At 41.5% G+C, this 22,486-nt stretch overlaps 1 protein-coding gene across 9 annotated transcripts in view; it reads left to right on the top strand.

Annotated features, from left to right (window-relative positions):
* Nucleotides 1–22,486, top strand: part of PDE4B (phosphodiesterase 4B) — a 524,480-nt gene that overhangs the window by 458,340 nt on the left and 43,654 nt on the right. Inside the window, exon 5 of one of the 9 annotated variants that reach the window (XM_078072991.1) lies at nucleotides 7,720–7,744. The exons of the other annotated variants lie outside the window; for them this stretch is intronic. Within the exon in view, the coding sequence (XP_077929117.1) occupies nucleotides 7,720–7,744 (25 nt within the window). The remainder of the gene's footprint in view (nucleotides 1–7,719; nucleotides 7,745–22,486) is intronic. 9 annotated transcript variants of the gene reach the window in all.

Below are 22,486 nucleotides of genomic sequence, written 5' to 3'. Positions count from 1 at the left end.
TAGGAACCAAGCTTCCTGCCAATCCTCTGTCAGATACCAGTTTCCAGAAAGAGACTTGAACTTGCTATGTGGTTATTTATAACTATATCTTCCTAGTCTGTGCCAGGTTCAAAGACCCTACAGTTCCACTGATGTATGTTATAGGAACCACATATAGATAGAATATGATAAATATGGTAGATGAAGAGCAAGGCTTAGGACTCACAAATCGTCTAACTCTGAAATCCAGCACTTAACCTAGTACTTACATATACAAAATCCTTTGAAGTATTTAGGAATTGATGAATGTATTTTTTTTTTTTTTTAAGATTTTATTTATTTATTTGACAGAGAGAGACACAGCAAGAGAGGGAACACAAGCAGGGGGAGTGGGAGAGGGAGAAGCAGGCTTCCCATGGAGCAGGGAGCCCGATGTGGGGCTCGATCCCAGGACCATGGGATCATGACCTGAGCCGAAGGCAGATGCTTAACCACTGAGCCACCCAGGCGCCCCGGAATTGATGAATGTATTAATGTAATCATCATAAAACATGAATTAGTCAAACCTTGGCAGTGAGGCCATTTCTGCAGTGGCAGAATCTTAAAGAGCATGCAGAGCTAGACAAGGGATGAGCATTACGGGCACTGTGCTGGACTCACAGGCAATAGTGAACAGATGGGCGTGGCTGCATTCCGATAAAACATTATTTACAAAAATAGGCAGCGAGTTGAGTTTGGTACACCATAGTTTCCTGACCCAGGTGGAAACTATAGCTACTCAGACTCATTTTTACGATTTCATTTTCTTCTGAAAAATCCCGACTTTGTTCTCTGTTGCCTACAGACTGAAGCACAAACTCCTCAATTCTGCTCTGATCTGGGCAGTGCTTTCATACCCGCCCGCCCTCCCCTGATACTTTTTCTTCTCTGTGCTCAACTCACATTGTTCCGTACCAATGACACCACTCCTAATGCTTTCTGCTTAACCAAATTCCACGCATTCTTTATGGTAGATATTCGCAACTGGGGATAGAGGGGTCATATCGGAGTCATCTGGGAAGCCTTTGACATTAACAGTGCTCATCTTTCACCCTAAATTCTGATAATGGAGGGTGGGAGGTGGGGGTGGGGACAGGTATAGCTTGAAAATGTTGCTAAGCTTATTCAGGCAACTCCCACTCTCCCCCCCAAACCACTGCTTTATAGCACTACTAAAATCCCACTTCCTCCAAGAAGCCTTCCCATACTCCACTCTCTTTCTTTAGACTCCCTTAACCCCTCATTGGTCAAAAAACTCACTTTTAGCACCTACGATATTTTTTGGCTATTTAAGTGTTTCATGTGCCCCGGCATTGCTCTAGGTGCTGGGGATACGGCAATGAACAGGACAGTAAAGAGCCTTCCCTCTGCAGGTTACATTCTAGTGACAAGAGGGACAGACAATAAACATGTGCCCACAGGAGTGAAGAAGATCATTTCAGATAATGAAAACAAAACAAACTAATGGGATAAGGAGTGATTGGAAAGGGCAGATGGAAGGATAAAAAGGTGCTACTTTATTTAGGAGAGTCAGGAAGGGCTTAAGGAATCTATCATTGAGCTAAAATCTGAGTGCAGAGATCCAGGGGAAAATAATTATGAGCCAAGGGAATAGCACATTTATCTTTTTTTTTTTTTCTCAGAAAATGCCATTGAACATAGCATGTTGTAGTAGAAAACCTAGGAGATGATTAAGAACAGTTCTCTCTTTTAGGATTGCCAGATAAAATATGGGATGCTCCTTTAAATGTGAATTTCAGATAAACAACAACTTCTTCTAGTACAAGGACTAAGTATAAATAAGAACTAAAAATATATATATTATTTATCTGAAATTTAAATTTAACTGGATTCTTTGTTTGTTTCTTGTGAAATCTGACAAGTCTACATTTTACTCATAGGAAAAAGTGACCCAGGGCGATTTGTGTCTAATATCATCCAGTTACTTGGAGCTGAGCTAGAATCAAATCTGAATCTAAAGCAGAAGCAATTCAATTCGGTGTTGATATTTTCGAAGTTTCAAATGTTCTATGTAGCTCACGTATACACTGTCAACTCAGTAAAGAGAGTGAGGTTTGATGAATGTACCGGTATTTTGAAAGAAGAAAATTGTATCATTATGAGGGTTTGAAACTTTAGGATTCACTGAACTATTCTTAGTTATTTGGAAATGATATACACTTAGTCCTGGAAGAAGATTTAAGGAAATACTAACTGCCATTTGGTAATATCTCTCCGGGAAGGCCCTCTGTTAACCACTCTGTAATGCAAATATAAATAACTGGATACACTTTAAGACACAAGACATAATGTTCTGAAAAATGATGTAGCAGAGTGGTCAGAAATGTAGACAAGTATGTGATTGGTATGGCAAGTGGGTTTAAGACACCTCCAAATTACTCAACCTCCTTTGAGAGTCAGTTTCTTCTTCTATAAAATAGAGATAATGCTCCTTCTAGCTCTCCAGCATCTATGAGAATGAGATGATGGGACACAGGAGAAAGCACTTTGCAAATTGTAAGTATGATATGATGCTTAGTGGGTGTATGTCCTTTTCAGTTGCTCATTGCAGGTGAAAGTGAAGGAAGACTACCCAGATTGGAAGCCTCACAGGTGTACAAAGTGTAGCAGGAGGATGAAGAGCTGTGCCTTTGAAGTCAGACAGTGAAGGTAGAACATACTAGGACTGTATGGCTTCAGGCAAGGTATTTAACCTTCTTGAGCCACAGATTCATCTGTAGAGTAGAGATAAGAACACTCAGTACATTTGCCAAGAGAAATAGATAATTGTAAGAAAGCACTCCTCGTGGCACCTTGTGCATAGAAGACTCCCCATGAATGGTGTTTGTTACTGGAATTCTCTAATAACAACAATCGTTAATAGTATCAATGCCTCCAGCAGCCACTTAGTGCTGCTGACGTGCAAGGCATCTGACAAACCGGGACCTCTTGGGTACCTGTTTTATGGTTTCATTGTTTAGGGGAACCCTTGCCAGGCTGAACAGAGTGAGCAGGCCTGGGACCCTGGCAGCTCGAGTCAGGTGGCTGCTGGGCACGTGCAAGATTCAGGTGCCAAAGGCATCTCAGGTAAGAGGGCTTCTGAAGAGGTGAACTATTCTCTCCCTTCCCACCCAACTCTCCCACGTAAGCCCTTTCCCTGTACTTCCTTGATAAGTCTTAGAGTAATAGAACATCAGAGCTAAAAGAGACCCCAAGACATCATCTCTTCCAACACTTGCTTTTCACAGCTGAAGAAATGGAGCTCAGAGAGGCTGAGGGGCTTGTCTAGGGTGAATTGACGATAAACCTGGAACGAGAACCCAAATCTTCCACTCTCACTTCAGAACACTTGCCCTTGGGAGGTGGTTTCACCCTCACTGTCTCAGTGCAAATGCAGGATTATCTCCTTAAGAGTTAATGTTTGAATGAACTTGAATCTGCACGGAATTCCCTGGGCAATGCTTTGCACCTAATAGTTACCCTGAAAAATATCTTTAAATGGAATCATATTTCTGGGATACTTAATTCTCTTACTCAGTTTTTGGAATTGAGGATCAGCTTAGACTAGATCATCTTTAAATGACCTGGTTCATTTCTCTGTGCTTCGGTGTTTGTGAATGCACACTTCCGACAGAAAGCGTCCTTCTCTAATTCTGCCAGGCAGCCAATCCTTCTTTCCCCGGCTCTCTCACTGCCCCAGTGCAGAGTGCTGTACCAGTGCTTCCGTTGACATAGCACAGAAGAGAGGCTAAGAGTGAGATCTGGAATCAGCAGAGAATGAAGATCCTGGCTGCAACTTACAAGATACTCAGTGACTAAACCTACGTTTCCTTATCTGTAAAACAGGGAAGGTGGTACGTACCTCCTAAGGTGTTCAACAATGGTAGCATGTGAAGTCCTTAGAATGGTGCCTGGCACATAGAGCCCTCAGTCAGGGCCTTAGATTGCATCTCCATTTGCACATTGATGTGTCTGCCTCCCCCACTAAATACGATCTTCTTCAGGTGCAGAACCTTGTCTTGGTTAGTTTTGTTTCTGTGGGGCCTGGGACGGTGTCGTCTGGTACGTAATAGATACTCAATGTTTCCAGAAGGGAGGAAGAAAGAGAAGGGAAGGAAGGAGGGAGGGAGGAACCCTTGTGGGATGCAGCTGAGCTCCAACCCAAGAAACCAAAGACCTGGCTTCAGGCCCCACTTCCCAGTTGCTAGCTGTGGAGTGTTAAACTGGTCGCTCAATGTGTGTGAAACTCATTCTCTTTATCGGCAAAACGGGATTCCTAATACTCACTTCACAGCATCCTTCGGAGGATAATTTGAGACCATGTATGTGAGAATGTTTTGTAAATTAAAATGGCCTTTCTGAATTTGTTGTGAGTATCATCATCGTTATGACAAGATCCGCCTTCTCTGTCTTGTTGATTTTGCTTAATAATTAGTGAGCCACCGTGCCGTGATGCCTGTCTGTGGAGTAGAAGGCACTGTGTCAGCTGCTGTGAGGAGGTCTCCGCCTTCAAGATGTTTACAGCATGGAAGGGAGGTCAGGACCCGTGGCTTCCGCCCCCCACCATGACAGGTAGTCAGAGAGATCTTTTGGGCAGGGGCCCTTGACCTCGATCGACCTACCTCAGTGAGTGCCCAGCGGCCGTGGTTTCTGAAGTGGCCCCTAACAGCACATGCATGCCAGGCTTGCCTGAGCTCGTCTTTGGGATGCTCCCTCCTTTGTGAAATGTCACCAGCGTTGTGTTCTCATTTCCCTCATAACACACATTTTAAAGCAGCAAGCTGTATTCCCCATGACGTAAGTGGTGCCGTGGCACAGCAGTTGGGCAGAGGGTGGCCTGATGCCAGCAGAATAGAAAGTCAGGGGCTGATTCCTGGCAGCCCACTTCCCCACTCTGAGCGCCGCATACGGGGACCTGCTCTGGGACTTTCATCTTCACCCCCACGCCCAGACCATCTCTCTCCTTAGGTATAAATCCCCGAGTGTGTAGGTCTGAGAGCCCCTGGAGAAACACAAATAAAGAGAAATTTTGTTTCAATGCCCCTTATACCCCATCAGGGAGCCATAAAGCCTTTTCAGTGTGAAAGCAGCTCCTTATTATAGCGGCTCCCTGAAAGCATTGCCTAATTTCCCCACATCCAAATGCAGAATTTTTTAACCTACCCTTTTCATCTAAATGAAGCATTTAAATGGATGTTAAACCTGCGTTCTCAACTCTGGAGGCTCAGCTTTCTCCACAATGTTTAGAAGTTTCAGCTCACGTGGGTATCGTATTAGTTTTCTATTGCTGTTGTAACAAATCGCACAAACTTTGTGGCTCAAAACAACACAAATCAAGGTTTTGGCAAGGCCATTCCTTTCTGGAGATTCTAGAGGAAAATCCATTTTCTTGCCTTTTCCAGCTTCTAGAGGCTGCCTGCATTCCTCGGCTCTTGGCCCTATTCCATATTCAAAGCCAGCAATGGCTGGTTAAATCTTTCTCACATTCCATCACTCTGACACGGACACATCTGCTTCCCTCTTCCACAAAGACCTTTATACACTGGGTCTATGGAGATAATCCCAAGCAGTCTCCTTATTTTAAGGTTAGCTCATAGGCAACCTTATTCTCATCTGCTACCTTAATTCTCCTTTGCCATGTGAGGTAATATATTCACAGGTTGTGAGGGTTAGCACCGAGACATCTTTGAGAGGCCGTTGTTCTGTCTACCATAAATACTGAGAGTGACATCAAGATCTCAGGATGTCTCTATAGCAGTGTTTGGCAAATATGGCCCATGACCAGCCACTTGTTTTTGCAAATAAAGTTTTATTGAAACCCAGCCACATGCATTTGTTTATGTATTGTCCGTGGCTGCTTTCGTGCTTAAAAGGCAGAGTTGAATATTCACAGAGACCATATGGCCCACAAACCTAAAAGGATTGCTGTCTGGCCTTTTTAAAAAGTTTACTGACTTTTCTCTGTAGAAGCACATCTATCTCTGATTGTGACGATACTTCTATAGAACATCACTCAGGGAACTTCTGGATATCTTCTTCATGTTTCCCACTCCCCTACCCCCCCCTCATATTTTGAAATTCCTAGCAGTGCTTTGCCTGCCTCTCCTCTACCCTCAATACCATAGAACTACTGAGCCCTTACAGTAACTCCAAGCACTATACTGTGTTGTCGCTTTACTTTGATATATGCTGGTCCCTTTGCTTAGAATGCATTTACCTTCTTTTTCTATCTTCTGTCAGGCAAGCTCCTATTCATCCTTTAAAACCTTCCCAAGGCATAATTTCCTCCAGTAAGCCTTCCCCAACACCCCTACCCAAGGAGAAGTAACTACTCCTATTCTCAAAACAGTTTTTCGGGACTGTAAGTGCCTCGGTGGCAATGACTGCTATATTTACCCTTCTTGGTATCCCCTGTGCCTAGCGTAGGGGCTGATGTATTTTGTATCCAATAAATATTAGTCCAATTGAATAGTACTTTAAATATTGCCAGTCAGAGATGAGGCATAATATAATGGCAATAACAAAAGGTTCTGTAAAAATTCAGAATTGGTCTCTGCTGTTACATGGAGGCTGTGTGATCTTGGAGATGTCAAGTCTCATCTCCTGGCCTTGGTCTCATTGCCTATGAACCAAGGAGTCAGGTCTCTAAGACCCCTCCAGCTCTAATGGTTCTCTCCACTATGGAGCATTTGGCCTGGTTCCTTGCCGATGCTGAGGATAGAGAAATCTCCTGCATTAGGTTTGTGTCCTGCAGAGCTGGAAATCATCCAAGACATATATCACTCATGGCATTGCTTTGACTGTGTAGCAACTGGGGACTGAGGAAATGGGGGAGGAGGGAGTGGAGGAAAATAAGGAGTTGGTGAGATAATCGAGGGGAATAATGAATTTGTTATTGACCTTTCTCCAGGAACCAATTAGAAGACAGACACATGTCCCCAGTAGCCATGTCCAAGTAGTATGTACTCACAATCCCTAGCCTATAATCCTTGTGGCAATCCATGCCTGGAGTTCTGACCACTTAATGAGACCCACCCCAAATCCTTGTAACAATATGGGAATCACACCAAACTCCATGTTTCTCCCTCCCCATCCTCCAACTCCCTCACATCTGTCTCTGGTTCTGTTCTTATGTCCCACTATAGGGTTAGAAACCTTGGTGACAATTTTGGACACCTTTCTCTCCCTAATGTTGTATATACCATCTCTTATGAAGATACATCTTTTTTTCTTCCAGGCATTGCTTAGAATTTAACTCTTTTCTTCCCTCCTATTGTCACCATCTATTCTAGCCTGCATTGTTTTCAACTTAAATCCCTGCCCTAGGATCTTCTTGGGGTCCCTAACTCTAGCTCCGTCCCATTGAGAACCATCTGATAAAGTCCCGCCGGCTTAATTGTCCTAAATCCCAACTTTCCTCATGCGTCTCCTCTGTTCAAGAGTCTCCAGTAGTCCAGACTCTTCTGCTTCACTTCATAATTAAACCCACTCTGACTGTCTAACCATTTTTCTTCAACACCCGCTGCTCAGTAAGCCTTGTCTTCCCACTGCTTTGCATTTCAGTATGGATTCCATGTCTTTCCTTCTAAGATTACCTTTACCTGGCTCTTAATTAAGTTCAGTGCTCTTCCACAAACATGTATTAAGCACCTGTTCTGCTCATAGCCCAGCACACGTTTGCGGCTCTCGGTTCTTCTCCAGTGGTCCGATGCACAGCCCACGGTGTGTCCTTGCTGTTTTCATTCTATGTCTGTGCATCCCTGCTCCCCTCCCGGACTACACATTCCTTGAGCATGGCAATGACTGTGTCTTGTACTTCTGGGTATTCCCCACTGGGGCCCGCCATTAAGTCCAGATGCCCAAGCCACCTTGCCCATCTCCGTTCCCACCTGTTCTGTCTTCTATACATTAATGATAATGCAATCTACCTCACAAGGTTATTTTGAAGATTAGAGATATTTTCTTCAGGCCGACTCTTAATTAATTACTGCTATAATTAACAATACTGTCTTATCCATCCTTCCCATGGTCCTTCAATTTTTGGTGCACAGGCTCTTGAGCATTCGGAGTTAGAGAAAGCAACAAAAGGGATTTTATCACTACTAGACATAGAATTGCTCTTTTGCCCCTACGCCCTGACTGGAACATTCCATACTCGACCCCCATATATGACGGAGGTTATTGCATTTTATTTTGCCTGTCTATAAGGCAAGTATTAAGTGCCTGCTGTTTGCCAGATACCCTTCAGGGCTTGCCATTAGCAAATTTCAGTGGCCTTTTTTTGTAGATGAGTCATTCCGCCTTCCTCATCTCAGACCCAGCCCTCCCTCCCTAAGAGGAAGTGTGGTATGGGAACTGCAATTCAGTTTTCACCGAGGGCTTGGTCCTGCGCCTTGGCCATGTAAAAAACTCCCTCGCTCTCCACCCTCTCCACCCTCTCCAGTTCTCCTGAGGCTGCCAGGTGCCTGCTGGGGCCTTCTGTCTGCTGGCTGCCTGGGTTATTCAGTTTCAGAAAAATAATTTCTAATCCAAACTACAACTATTTGAAATGCATTCAAAGTGTAGCAGTAATTCATTCATTCAGTAAATTCAGTCAGTGAATAAATTCAGTTCAGTGAATGTTCGCTAAATTAAAGCAATCGCTCGCCTACACGGACTTAATCTCAAAATGCCGATTGTATGGTTCCACATTAAGCTTGGTAGTTAAAGCTGTGTTTTAAACGATCACAATTCCCTTGTTTACTCCTATTTCGAGTAATTACAAAGTCTCATAATTGAAGGAAACCTTTTAAACGAGATGCCACGGCAATGTGTGGTAGTGCCAGAAGAACCACCATACAAAAACAAAACAAAACCAATTAAACAACAACAAACCTTGGCTAGAGAAACAACTTTAAAAAAAAAAAATCACTGTCAGAACCTATTATCTAGATTCCGCCGGAGTCTGTGTTACATTGATATATGCATGAAGCTGAAGGAAAGAGGCCAGGACGTCAGAAGTGACACATGAAACATTTACAGTCCTTGTCTGTATGTGTGTGTTCAGGGGGAGATTGATTTAAGCCAATATTTTTTACCTCGCCTGCACATTTATGTTGGCGGGATTTCACTGGTAAATATTGGTTTAAACCAAACACTGAATCTTTAATCACAGTTACACAGACGCTGCATTATACTCCGTTGGACATCCCATTAGAAAGGAAGAAGCAGAGAGAGAGTAAGCAGAGCTTATAGCGACCGTCTTTCAAAGATAGAAAGGGAAAGTTAGAATTACATGAAATTCTTCAGAGGTAGAGATGCCAAGAAAACCACTGCTGAAATACAAAATTTTGTTTTTCTACAGTCTGGAGTTGAGTTCAGTGAAGTGACGTAGTTTACAAACCAGGGGAAATGAGGGCAAGAGCGGAAGTACTGCTAAATCAGGAGAAATTGGCCAAAGGAAGCCAAGCTGGCTGTGCCATACAGGGTGGACTTCTTCTATATTCTCCCATTTTTGTTCGCTGCTGTGTCAGGTTGGGTTGCCATGAAACCTGGGACCTGATTTTATATTTCGATGCATGCTAGTTAGAAGTTCCGAATCTGTCACAGAAAACAACGGCTTGTCTACGTTCGAACAAGGCTGCAAAAATCATACTATTAACCTTTCTCACCACACACACACGCACATACACACACGCACAAACCTCACCCCCAAAGGAGTTGCTTGACTTTATTCATTCTGTGTCTTCATTCACATACAGAACTCCATAAATCACCTGGAGAGCCTGTAAGTCTCGGTCTATGTTCCTTCCTCCCACCCCCCACCACACCTGCACTCCCCACATCCCCACCCATCTCATTTCGGACACAGCCCTGGGCTACTTAGATGTTTCTAAGAATGTCTTCAGGAGGACCAGCTGTTCTATCTCTGAAATCTATGACTATCTCTGTTTAATTAAATCATTGCAGCCTGCATTTGGGGGTAGATGATGATCAGATTTGAAAGAAGCAGGACCCTGCTGAAATGAATGGTCAACCCTACTGGAGCCTGCCTGAGGGGAATACTGTTTTTGTGTTTCATTTGGTTTCATTTGGTTTTGTTTGGTCTCCCTTTTTTTTTCTTTCTTTCTTTCTTTCTTTCTTTCTTTCTTTCTTTCTTTCTTTTCTTTCTTTTTCTGTTTCTTTCTTTGTTTCTTTGTTTCTTTGTTTCTTTCTTTCTTTCTTCCCCCTCTCTTCATCCCTTCCTTCCTCCCTCCCTTTTTTAAAAAAATGTTTTTCATCAGATCCCAGGAGAGTTTGAGGTGGCAGAACTTGTAGGAAAAAAATATTGAAAATGAAAGATTCAGATAGGGTGGTTATCACCAAACCTGGCTGAGGATGGAGGTCATCTGGACCGATTCTAAAGAGGATAATCTGCCCAAGGCTACCCTGGAGCGAGACTGTGTCAGTACTTCAAGGTTTAGCCTGGAGATCACCCCTAGGAGACCGGCATAATGATCAAGTATCAACTTTAGATTCAGGCTGGATTAGAAACTGAGTTCCAGCATGGATCCAGTATAATTTTGGGCAGACTGTGTAACCTCTTGAGCCTCAGTTTGCTCACCTATAAAATAGGCATAATAACTACTTAATGGGGTTGTTGCAAAAATTAAATGAGATCATATACAAAGTCTCTCAGATTAAAATAAAATGAAGCCCATCCAAATGTCTCCTCCGGATTTAGCAAACAGGCAGCAACGGAGGCATTCCTAATGGCACTGGAGGTAGACTTGCCTAAGTCTGAATTCTGACTCTACTAAATCTGTGACCCTGGGAAAGTTACTGAATTTCTGTGTTTTACAATAAAATAATACTCAGGTCATGAAATTTTGATGAAGATAAAATTAGTTCATGAATGTAAAGTGCCTAGAAAGTGCAACTGGCACTCAATGAATGTTAACTATGATCATTATTACTACCTCTTTTAAGACAAGCATCTGTGGGGTTATGAATGTTGGGCTGTTCAAGTCCTGGCTATAGGCTATGATCTATAACAGTGCTGTCCAATAGAGATATAATGCAAGCCCCATAGTTTTAAATTTTCTACTAAACACATAAAAAGAAACAGATGCAATTAGCTTTAATAATGTACTTTACTTAATAATACCTAAAATATTGTAATTTCAACATGTAACCAAATATTAAAACTTACTGAGCTATTTTGCATGATTTTTTTCACCCAAAGTCCGTGAAATCCAGTGTGTATATTACCCATGCACACTGACTAGACATATCATATCACATCAGACTAGCCAAGTCTTAGTGCTCAGTAGCCACACATGACTAGCAAGTCCCATGTTGGACAAGGCAGAAATTCCAGATTCTAAAGCAAGTCCCTTTGCCTTGATGAGCCTCAATGATTTCATTCGCAAATATGGGGATAACTTTCATGGCTTTGTTTGCAGAAGAAAATAAGCAAACTTCAAAGTGCTTTGTCAACTAGAAAAGGCTGTATGGAGTAGGCTTTCTGCTCTCTGCAATCACCCAGGAGAACACCAGGTGAATGGGGCTTTCCTACTGGTAGTTGAAAGAGATTTGGCTAATAATGTCTTGAGAGGCAGGAAAATTTCTAGCCCTCTTTTGTTCTCCACCTACCATATTTACTCCTAATGGCAAAAACCTTTGCTTCTATTCTTCTACTCTCTATTCTTGAAATTCCTTTGACAACTTTCATTCTACAGGCAAAAATAAAGTTCAAGTATAAATAACCCTTCTACTCCCTCTGATAGCACCCTAGTTTGGGACCCCATTTCTTCTTAAGTCCTAACTTTTCCTGCAAGTAATAATCGTGATATTAATAATTTATCGAGCGCTTATTCTTCACTCCATCCTATAGTCCTTACAATTTACTGCTATCAGATCAATAATTCATTTTCATATAGGCATCATTGTAATAGCAAGAACACTGAACTTAGAGTCCGAAAGCCTAGATTCAAGTCTCTAGGTTCTGCATTTACCACTTATGGGATTTGGAGTGAGACACTAAAACTCCCTGGACATCAGTCTCTTCCTGTATAAAATAGAGACAATAATACCTCTCTGATAAGGTATGGTGAAGATTGAAAGAGAGTGTACATATGAAAGAAATCTATAACTGCAAAGCATTGCACAACTGTAAAACAGTATTAAGATATTTATAAGCCACTTTGTGTGTGCCATTCTTCTGTTGAACAATTTTCAATAACTCTTCATTGCCTGACAAGTAAAATCAGATACCTTAGTCTAGTGTAAAAAGTTCTTCAAGATTGCCCTGACCACCCTACTTTTGCAAATTTATTCTACTCTACTCCCTTACTAAAACCCAATGTTCTAACCAAATAGGACTGTTGTATTTGATCTCCCCAAACAGAACAAAATGGTGTGGTGTGTTTCTAATTTTATACCTTTATTCATGCTGTTCATTGCCTTACCTCATTTTTTTCATCTCTCAGAATTCCATCCATTCTTCTTTACCTGGCCTCCAAATCTGTCTTGATCTCCCTTTCCCCTATGTCTTTAAGATCTATCTGTGCTGCCTCTGAACTTACTTGTATCTTTCTTATGACAGTTGTCAAAATATTTGGAATTCTAGTATTGCTTGATGCGGAGACCTTCAGTAAGGTGCCTGAATACCGCTCGTCAGTGAGAGTCAAATAACAAGTTCTGCATGTGATTTTGCAGAAGTCTCCTTAAATGTCCCCCATATTAAAACTAGCCAGCCTAGGGGCACCTAGCTGGTTCAGTTGGTAGAGCATGTGACTCTTGATCTCAGAGTCATGAGATCAAGCACCATGTTGGGCTTGGAGCCTACTTTAAAAAACAACAACAACAACAAACTTAACCAACCAAGAAATCTAATCAAGATATGAATGCAAAAGAAATGTAGAGCCCATTAATTGCTGTAACTTTGAATAAATCAGCAAAAAAGAAGATGATTTGTTTGATGACTAATAAAAAGAGTGCCAAGAACAAGAATTCCTGACATTGTTTCTCTAATATTGTTCAGTAGCAGAGGCCCCATTCCTTTTGGTTAATCGATATCCCATCTATTGGTATGTTAGGCAAGTCAGCAGTGCAAACAATATTTTTTGAGCTTCTACTAGACAATAGATGCTGCGCTGCATAAAAGATCAGGCAAAAAGATATGTTCCCTTCTCTCAAGAAGGTTATCTAATGGGTGTGATAAACCAAGAGAAATAATTTAAATGAAATACGGTCAGTTGGAAATAAAGGGAAGGGAGCTTAATCCAACCTTTAAATATTTTAAAAACTTTGTAGAGATAACTCTAGACTGACTCCTAAAAGAGAAGTAAAAATTAGCCAGGTGAATAAAGCTGGGAAGGGTACTTCAGATAGAGCAGAAACAACTACAGTCTACCTCAGTAGTGAAGTTGAGTGTATCAGGCTTGAGGAAAGCAGCGAAATCATCCAACTAACCCCCCTGCTCTGATTTCATGCTTACCAAGCAATCTTATGAATAGAAATTGGTTTCCCATGTCAAGGAATGTGGAATGACTAGATGACATGAAAAACTCCCAATAAATTATTACTCTCTGTAAATTGATTGTTTGGTCTCTTCTCAACATGTTCTTGTGAATTGGACTAATATAAACAGAATGAAGTCAAATCACACTGACAAAAATCACATCCTGGACCTGAAGAGCCAAAATGACTGGGAGTTTTGGTCACCAGCCAAATACCACCCTCCTAGAGGCCATCTGATTGCGACTCGTGAGCATCTCAAGCCCATTTACCTGATTCCATCTCCACTGCTCTGTAATTCTAGCCACACCAGCCCCTGCATAGGTGACTGCAATAAAATCAATAATGCTACTAGCAACTGGCATGAATACTTTACGAGGTACTGGGTACTCTGCTGCGTGTTTTGATGTGGATACTTCATTTACTCCGCATACAACCTGGTGGGAAAGATATACAATGCTGTGGGAAAGGTGAGGAAATTAAGACTTAAAGAAATGAAGTAACTTGTCCAGGTTCACACTGTTAATAAATCAAATGGCAGAGCCAGAAATCAAACTCCTATTTGTCTTCCTCCAGACCCTGGGCTTTTAAATACAATTTAGCTGGCCTCCTTTCCTGCCTTCAAGTTTATTCTCCAAATTGCAGGTAGAGTGATCTTTTTAAAATGCAAATTTGGCTAGGCCACTCCTTTGATAAAGTTCCAAAAAGGTTTCCCATTGATTCCAGAACGAAGTCCAAAGTCCTCTCCATGGCCTTCCTTGGCTGTGTATGACCTGATCTAAACTTCGAATACCAGTTTTTCTCTCTGTGTTCCTGCCACAGGTACTGCTCTCAGTTCGGTGAGCATACCCTGCTATTACCCCTGCCTAGAATGCTCTTTCCTGTTTGTACCCAAGTCTTTCTTTTTTTTTTTTAAGATTTTATTTATTTATTTATTTATTTATTTATTTATTTATTTATGAGCGAGAGACCCATCTGGGGAGGGGCAGAGGGAGAGAATCTCAAGCAGACTCCTTGCCTACACAGGGCTCAATCCGAGACCCCGAGATCACAACCTGAGCCGAAAACAAGAGCCAGACGTGCAACCAACTGAGCCACCCAGGCGGCCTTGTACTCAATTCTTATTCCTTTGAATCTCATAACCTTTCAAGGTGTAACTTTCCCTGAACTCCCTGTGTCCCATCCCTGCTCCTCAGACTTTTGGGTCCCCTGTTATCCCTGTGGCAAATTCTTAGGACCATCTACACTTCTTACTAGCTCCTTTCCCAATTTTAATTAAATAAGTTCTTGTGTCATATTCTATTTCTGCTAGAATATAGGCTTAAAATAAGCAAAACCAATGTCTATAAAATTTACCACTATATCCTTAGAGTTTCCTGCTGAGCCTACAACATAATAGTCACTCAAAGAATCTATTCATTAATATGGTGTGTATATATGTTGGTGTGTGTGTGTATATGTATGTGTATATATATGTATGTATATGTGTGTATATATGTGTGTATATATATATACATACATATATGTATGTATATATATATTTGTGTGTATATATATACATACATATATGTATGTATATATATTTGTATGTATATAGGCATGCATATATAATAGTGTATATATAGTATATATATATTGTGTGTGTATATGGGTGTGTGTGTGTGTGTGTATTACACAGCCATAAAAAAGGATGTAATGCCATTTGCAATGACATCGATGGACCTAGAGGGTATTATGCTAAGTGAAATAAGTCAGACTGAGAAAGACAAATACCATATGATTTCACTCATATGTGGGATCTAAAAGAACAAATGAATAAACAAACAAAAACCAGAATCAAACCTGTAAATATAGGGAATAAAATGATGGTTGCAGGAGATGGTGAGGAGGATGGGCAAAATGGGTGAAGGGGAATAGGAGATACAGGCTTCCAGTTATGGAATGACTAAATCTCAGGAACAAAAGGCACAGCATAGGGGATGTGATTGACGATATTGTAACAGTGCTGTATGCTGATAGATGATCGCTGCATTTGTGGTGAGCATGGCATAATCTTTAGAGAAGTTGGACCACCCTGTTGTGCACCTGAAACTAATTGTGTGTCAAATCTACTCAAAACACTTTTTTAACACTCGACTCATTATTTATTGTGTCATATCCAACAAACAACAAATGGCCAATATTTATCTGGTACTTATAATACAGCAGGTACTGTCCTAAGCATTTTACATTTATTTACTAATTAAATACTACAATCTATTATATAGTTACTGTTTTTATTCTCATTACATGGGGGAGGAAACTGAGGCATAGAGAAGTTAAGTAACTTCTTTAATGTTAGGTAACGGTAAGTGGTGGCATTGGAATATGAGCCCTGGCAGTCTGGTTCCAAAGACTAAGCTTTTAACCACTATTGTATATTCTTCCTAAATATTTCTTGCATATATTTAATGTATTAGAAAAATATTTGGATAGCAACTTACCTCCATCTTTGATCACTTCCTTGTGTCACTGCTCTTTAACACTAACACAGGTGGACAATGAAGTTCCTTGAGCACTCTTTCCCATTGATGGTGCGTGTTATTGCCTAGATGCGTACAGATCCCCATTAGTAAGTAAATGCCAAAGTCAGAGTCCTTCTGAAGAGCAGGTTTCTGTAAGGGGAAGGACATTGGAAGAAGGGGAGGTGGGGCAGAAGGGAATAGAGCTTGAGACTGGCGCATCAGAACCAGTTTTGCCCTGTCTGAGTCCACCTGGGTGAAAGAAAAAGTTGGGCCATTTGTTTATAACAGGCCCCGTGGCTTAGTAAAAATTACCATGGAATTTAGAATCAGAGAAGTTAGGTTCTCTCCCTCCCTGCTGGCTGTCCCCCTTCCTCCTCCCTCCCTCCTTCCTCTCAATCTCTCATCTCATCTCTCTCCTCTCTCTCTCTCTCTCTCTCTCTCTCTCTCTCTCTCTCGTTGGATGACTTTGAGCAAATCATTAAACACCAACAAGCCTCAACTTCCTCACATGCATAATGGAAAATGTTTAATAATACTGCATAATAATAATTTCTATCTCCTGGGATTTATTTTTCAAGGAAAAACTAAGATTTGCAAGTGAAAGTACTTGGTAAACTGTCAAGTTATATGTACAAAAGCTAGTTGTGATTGGAGGTTTTTTTAACTTGTAGTCTTAGAGGAGTTTGCTAAAGAAATCGGCATCAAAATGACCTACTTTTCACTGTTATTTCTCTTGAGGGCAGTGAACCTCTTCTTCCATGAATCCACCCACAGTGAAATCCCTGTCATATGCAATTGCAAAATTCTGTATTTATAAAGACACATTGACAAAGTCCTGCCAAGAGAAAGGCCACATAGGGCTTACAAACTGCCTTTGGAGGAACTGTGTTACAGAATGTATAAATGTCCTCCAGTTTCTGTGATTTGTTCTAAGAACGTTTTACTCAAGGTTAAAGCAACATGCCTTCTTGAAATGTTGCACTCTAACACAGGTACATTTCATTTACCAGCTATTCATCAGAAGAAAAGAAATACCTTTGGACATAAGAACCTACAATGAAAAGAAAGGTATTGCTAATACAAGGGGAAAAAAATCATAACCAAGACCACTAAATAAATAGGCCAATAGCCGCAACTTAACACCTTGAAATAAAGAGAGGCTGATTTCCATATGTATGAAACTGTTTTGCATTTTAACAAATACTTATTGCACTGTGAGGGGCAACAGAGGAATGAAATAAGCCTGCTAACTTCAAGGCACAAAGAGCGTAGAGAGGACATCTACAGGGTTAGAAGCTTGTGGCTAAAGCTAGAGTCATAAGCTGAATACAGAGCATCCAATTAATACACCCTTCTCACTTCCAAGGATCAGAAGAGTGGTTTCTTAGTTTTCCTGATGAAGGACTTCTTTAATATTTTTTTCCTCCTGTGGAGCCCTTGCTTTAGAAGTTTTGTCACAAAAACAAAAACTGTATTTAAGGGTAATAATTAGTCTATCAAATTAAATTTTTAAGCTATTTTATAGAGGCCTATTTACTGCTATTTCAGTTATTATGGTATTCACAAATTAAGAGCTAGGGAAGGTCTTGAGATACTTTCCTTTCAATGTCAAGGGTTTGCTTTATTTTGAGGTTAAAAGTGTCGGTTTTGCTGTGACTCTGTGTTCTGTGCTCTGCTTTCACAGAGCACTCCCGGTCATGTGGGGGAAAGCTCCATGCTGGTTTGCCCCCATATCCGTGTGCCACAGGGCCATTGCGTAAGGGCATGGTGTAGTTTGGATACTGATCAAAGGTACTCAGCCAAGTGATGGAGAGAGCTGAAATTCAGCCCATGCGTCACTTCCCAAGCTTTCTGCCCAAGGGTTATGTCTGCCAAGAGAGGGCACATTTTTCTAATTTTCACCAAGGCAATGTATACATTTGGGACAGGGGGTTGGGGGGGAGGAAGCTGCTAAGGCACCCAGTTCCACAGATGGACCATTTTGGAGAATGGGAAAGGCGTTTCTTATGTAATCATTGAATGCAATAGACCATGTCTTGTTCGTTGCTGTAACACCCAGCCCCTAGCATCAGTCTTGGCATATACCAAATACTCAATGTATTTTTGTGGAATGAATAAATGAACAAACTACATCTGAAGGTCCACTGATCTGGTGTATCAGTCAGGATTTGGTGAAAGCAGAATGATATATCAGGCCAGGTCTATATTTTAGAAGTGAACACCAACAAACTCTAACCTAACCAAGAGGCAGGTCTTTCCGAGGTCAGACAGTGGGAGGGACACTTTAGGATTTCATGGCCACTTACACGTACTTCTCTCCCTAGGGCCAGACCAAAACTCCACCCAACTCAGTTATCAAATATGTGGCAATCTACCTGCAGGAAAGTGACCAGGAACAGGGAGAGGGTTGGGGATGGGGGGGATGGGGGCAACAAAAATTTCCTAACACGTGCCAGCACGGTGTCAAACACTTGGCATGGGTCGCTTCCCTTAATTCTCACAGCTGTTTATGCCATCTTCCTGTTTTATAGGTAAAGAAACAGAGGCATAGTCAGGATACTCATCTTGTCTAAGGTTACACTGCTAGTAAATGAATGGCACCATCAGGATTTATAAACGTCTGGGTCAGACTCCCATGTGTTTCACTGAATTTTGAGTTAGTAGGAGCATCCTGGCCTATGCAATATAAACTAACATATTTGGGGGAGCTGTTTTTCAGCTGTGTTAGATTTATTCAAATTCTGTTGATACCCATTGCTATAGTTCAACAAAAGGAAAGGAAATATGTGTTTTTTTAGAAATCCTGTTCTTTGTTTTTTAAAGTGGGCTTCCCTGGATGGGACTATCTGTTGAAAGCATACATGGAAAATCAGAAAGATGGAGAACAGTGCACAAATCACAAGTGTTAGGAGTCAGTGAATTTTCATAAAATGAACACACTCATGTAATTAGTAGTCAGAGCAAGAAAGGGACCATTACCAGTCCCCGTAGAAGCCCTCCCCCCGTAAGTCCCTTCAAGTCACTAGCCCTCCACAGTAACTAATATCTTGACTTCTGATATCATAGATTCATTTTTGCCTCTTTTGAACTTTATATAAATTGAATCTCATTTTTATGTACTTTGCATTATCTGGTTTCTTTTGCTTGACATTTATATTTATTAGATTCATCCTTGTTGTTGCATGTGGAGTGGTTCTGATTGATTTAACTACTATACAACCTTGCAAATAACTACCACCTTTGCTACTGGGAAGAGTTTGATTATGTGAGGCAGCTAAATAAGAGGTTACTTACATTTCTTTTCTATGTGCTATCTTTGGGTAGAAAGTGGAATGACTTGATGGATATGTTTCTGATACATATGGAGCTATCTTCAAATTGCATTTAGAATGATCCCTTATATCAGGAATCTAAAATAGTAAAACACATAAAAACTGAGAGTAGACTGGTAGTTACCAAGGGCTGGGGGAAAGGGGATTGGGGAGGTGCTGGTCAAAAAGTACATAGTTTCAGATATGAAAGTGAGTAAGTCCTAAAGACTACTGTATAGCGTGGTGCGTATAGTAAACAATAATGTGTCATATACTTAAAAATTGGTTAAGAGGGTAGATCTTATGTTAAATATTCTCAAAGCACACATATGCACACACACACACACACACACACTGAGGGAGGGAGAAAACTTTTAGAGATGGTGGGTAAGTTTATGACATTGTTTATGGTGACGGCTTCACAGGTGTATGCTTATCTTCAAACTCATCAAGGTGTACACATTAAATATGCACAGCTTTTTTGTATGTCAATCATAGCTCAATAAAAAATTGCATTGAGATATTGTTTGTGGAAAATTTATATTTGGGCTATAATGTGTTGCTCTCACTTGCTGAATTCTCATCTGTATTAAGAGTTATGATACATATAGGGTTTCAAAGTTTAAATGATATAGGTGTGTAAATGGCCTCTGTCTCCACTTTTCCCAGAGATCAGTGGGATAATAACACTTCCTTCCACTGAGTGTGGGGCCAACCCTTAGGGCACCTGAGGTCTGTTACTAGCTGGGCCACTAACTTCATTACTGCTAAAATCTATTTCCATGTTTTCCAGCTATGAGGAGCTAGCCCTTTCGTGGCCAGGCTGAGATTTCTCATTACCCTTTCCCGTCCCATCTCTGGGTCTTCCCTTTCCCACACCTCTCTCTCTCTCTCTCTCTACACACACACACACACACACACACACACATTTCTGCTGGATTTGTGAGGGGGAAAAAAACCTGGGGAAATTGGAATGTGGGCTAACTATTAGCTGAATTGGAAAACTATTAAAACAGAAAAGGGGACATCATTGACTGAAAAAAAGAGTGTAACTCAATAGTTTGTATAATATGATCTCCATGCACATACATAGACATACATGCACATTAATAATGGTGATCTTAGTAAAAATGTGACATTCTTGTCATTTCAAATTTCTGCTTCTCTGTAATTTTCTCTAACATACCTATATCCCATCTGTAATAATACATGTGATATTTACAAAATGTGCACAATACTTAAAGGTCGACAGTGTGGTTTTGTGTGCATTCTCCTATTCTACCTTCCCTGTGAGAATAGGGTAAGTCTTCTTCTTAACCCTCATTTTCCAGATAAAGAAATTTAGTCTCAGCCCACTCAGGTAACTTGCCTTAGGTCAGCCACTGAAGCAAGAGGAAGGACCAGAACCACTCCAGCTCTTCTGAGTAAATACTGCACAGCCTCCCTGTGCTACTCCCTGTGTTAGATACAGCAGAAAAGGGAAGAGGAGACTCAAGAAGGTGACAACATTTAAGAAAGCAGTTACACAATTTTAAATAGAAAATACCCAAAGGTAAGACGCCACTTTAAATCAGCATTTTCAGGAATTCGTGCGTTTTTCGTGCAAAGCTGAATCCTTTAGTTCATAGACCAAGATATGGTCTTGCCAGGAATCTTGCTCTAGTAATTTAACCTCTGACTTCTTGGCTTGTGCCTTAAGGTAAATTGGAGATAATCATACCTCTTCAGTGGCTATCAGAGAGATGTCGCAAGGATAAATGAGTAGTGTGCTTAGAGCTCCTTTGAGAAGAGGACTTTATGAATGCCACATATTATTACCAGATTAATATTAACTATAATTATTTATCCATTCTCTCTTCCTGTTTCTCAGGGTCAAATGCAATACCTACCAGACTTACAAGAGGAAGTTAATCTCCCTTTGCCACTCTTGTTAGAGGGAAGGACACATAGGAGGTTGGTTCTCCTTGTCCCTCTGGAAATCTGTGACAGTAGGGTCAACCCCATGACCATACATGGTCCCATCACCTGCTCTTAGGCCCTTGAGACTTGCTTCTGTGGTATTAAGCATTGTTCCTTCTCAGAGCCAATTTTGCAAGACAGGAAATGACCATCTTTATGGACATGCAACCTGCGCAAGATGTGGAGTGGTTCCCACATCCAGCAGGGCCCCATCGCTGCTGTCTTGAAACGTGTAATAATTTTACCTTTGATCTTGTGTTTGGAAGTGAAGTCTGAGGGGAAAATAGAGTATACTCCAGTGGCTTGGAGGCTGGGCTCATATGCTGCCCCACCTTTTTTTGGCTACTTGCCTGCCTCCCCTGGATATGTTCTCAGCCACCTATTTCCCTGGTCCCTGGCACCCCAGAACTCATCCAGAGTCCCTTACCCTTGCCATCCATTCCTAGAGGGGCCCTCGGTGCAGGTGCAGAGAGGGTCTGAGTTGGGCATGTGTGCCTTGCAAAGTCTCAGATGGGGCATGATAGCAGCCATCCCTGGCCTGGGCTGGCATGGCTGTACCATGGTAGACAAGGCTATGTCTTGGTGGGAGAGAGCCTCTTGTCCTACCCTGATCTAGGTATCTAGTATGCCCCAATGCAGAGCTTGTGGCATCCTTAGGAGCCAACTATCTGCTGTGGAGTGAAGCATCAGTACTGTGGGGAAGGGAAATGTCCAACTTCCCCAGAGCCTGCCCCTGGCTGGGGCACAGCACATCAGTCTGACAGCTGGTGGATAGGGGTACCCCAGTAACTTGTGACCTGTGTATTGCCCTAAGTCACTAGATACAGGGCTTGGGGGCCTGTGAGGGTCTGCACTCTCCTCATGGTATGCTTATGCCTGAGGGAACACAATATTCCTACTCCCAAATGCCAAGCCTCTGTGTTGTTTTGATTACCATTAATAGTTATGCTCCTATGTGTTGATCATCTACTGAGAACTGGCTAACATACCAGAAGCTTTATATACTCTATCTCTAATCCCTTTATAACTTTATGAGATAAGTATTCTTATCCTTATTTTAAGATGTAGGAAATTGAGACCCAGGATCACACAGTAAAGGGTAGAAGAGAAACTCAAAATGCGTGAGTCTCACTCCAAAGCTTTCTTACTCTTTCCACAGTACTATAGATGCACCATCCAGCCTCTAGATAGCCAAGTAGTTGCAGGCTGCTTGGG

The sequence above is a fragment of the Halichoerus grypus genome, chromosome 5, assembly GCF_964656455.1.
Source record: "Halichoerus grypus chromosome 5, mHalGry1.hap1.1, whole genome shotgun sequence".
Taxonomy (NCBI): Eukaryota; Metazoa; Chordata; class Mammalia; order Carnivora; family Phocidae; genus Halichoerus; species Halichoerus grypus.
The sequence above is the reverse complement of the archived record's forward strand: the minus strand, read 5'-3'. Positions and strand labels throughout refer to the sequence as shown.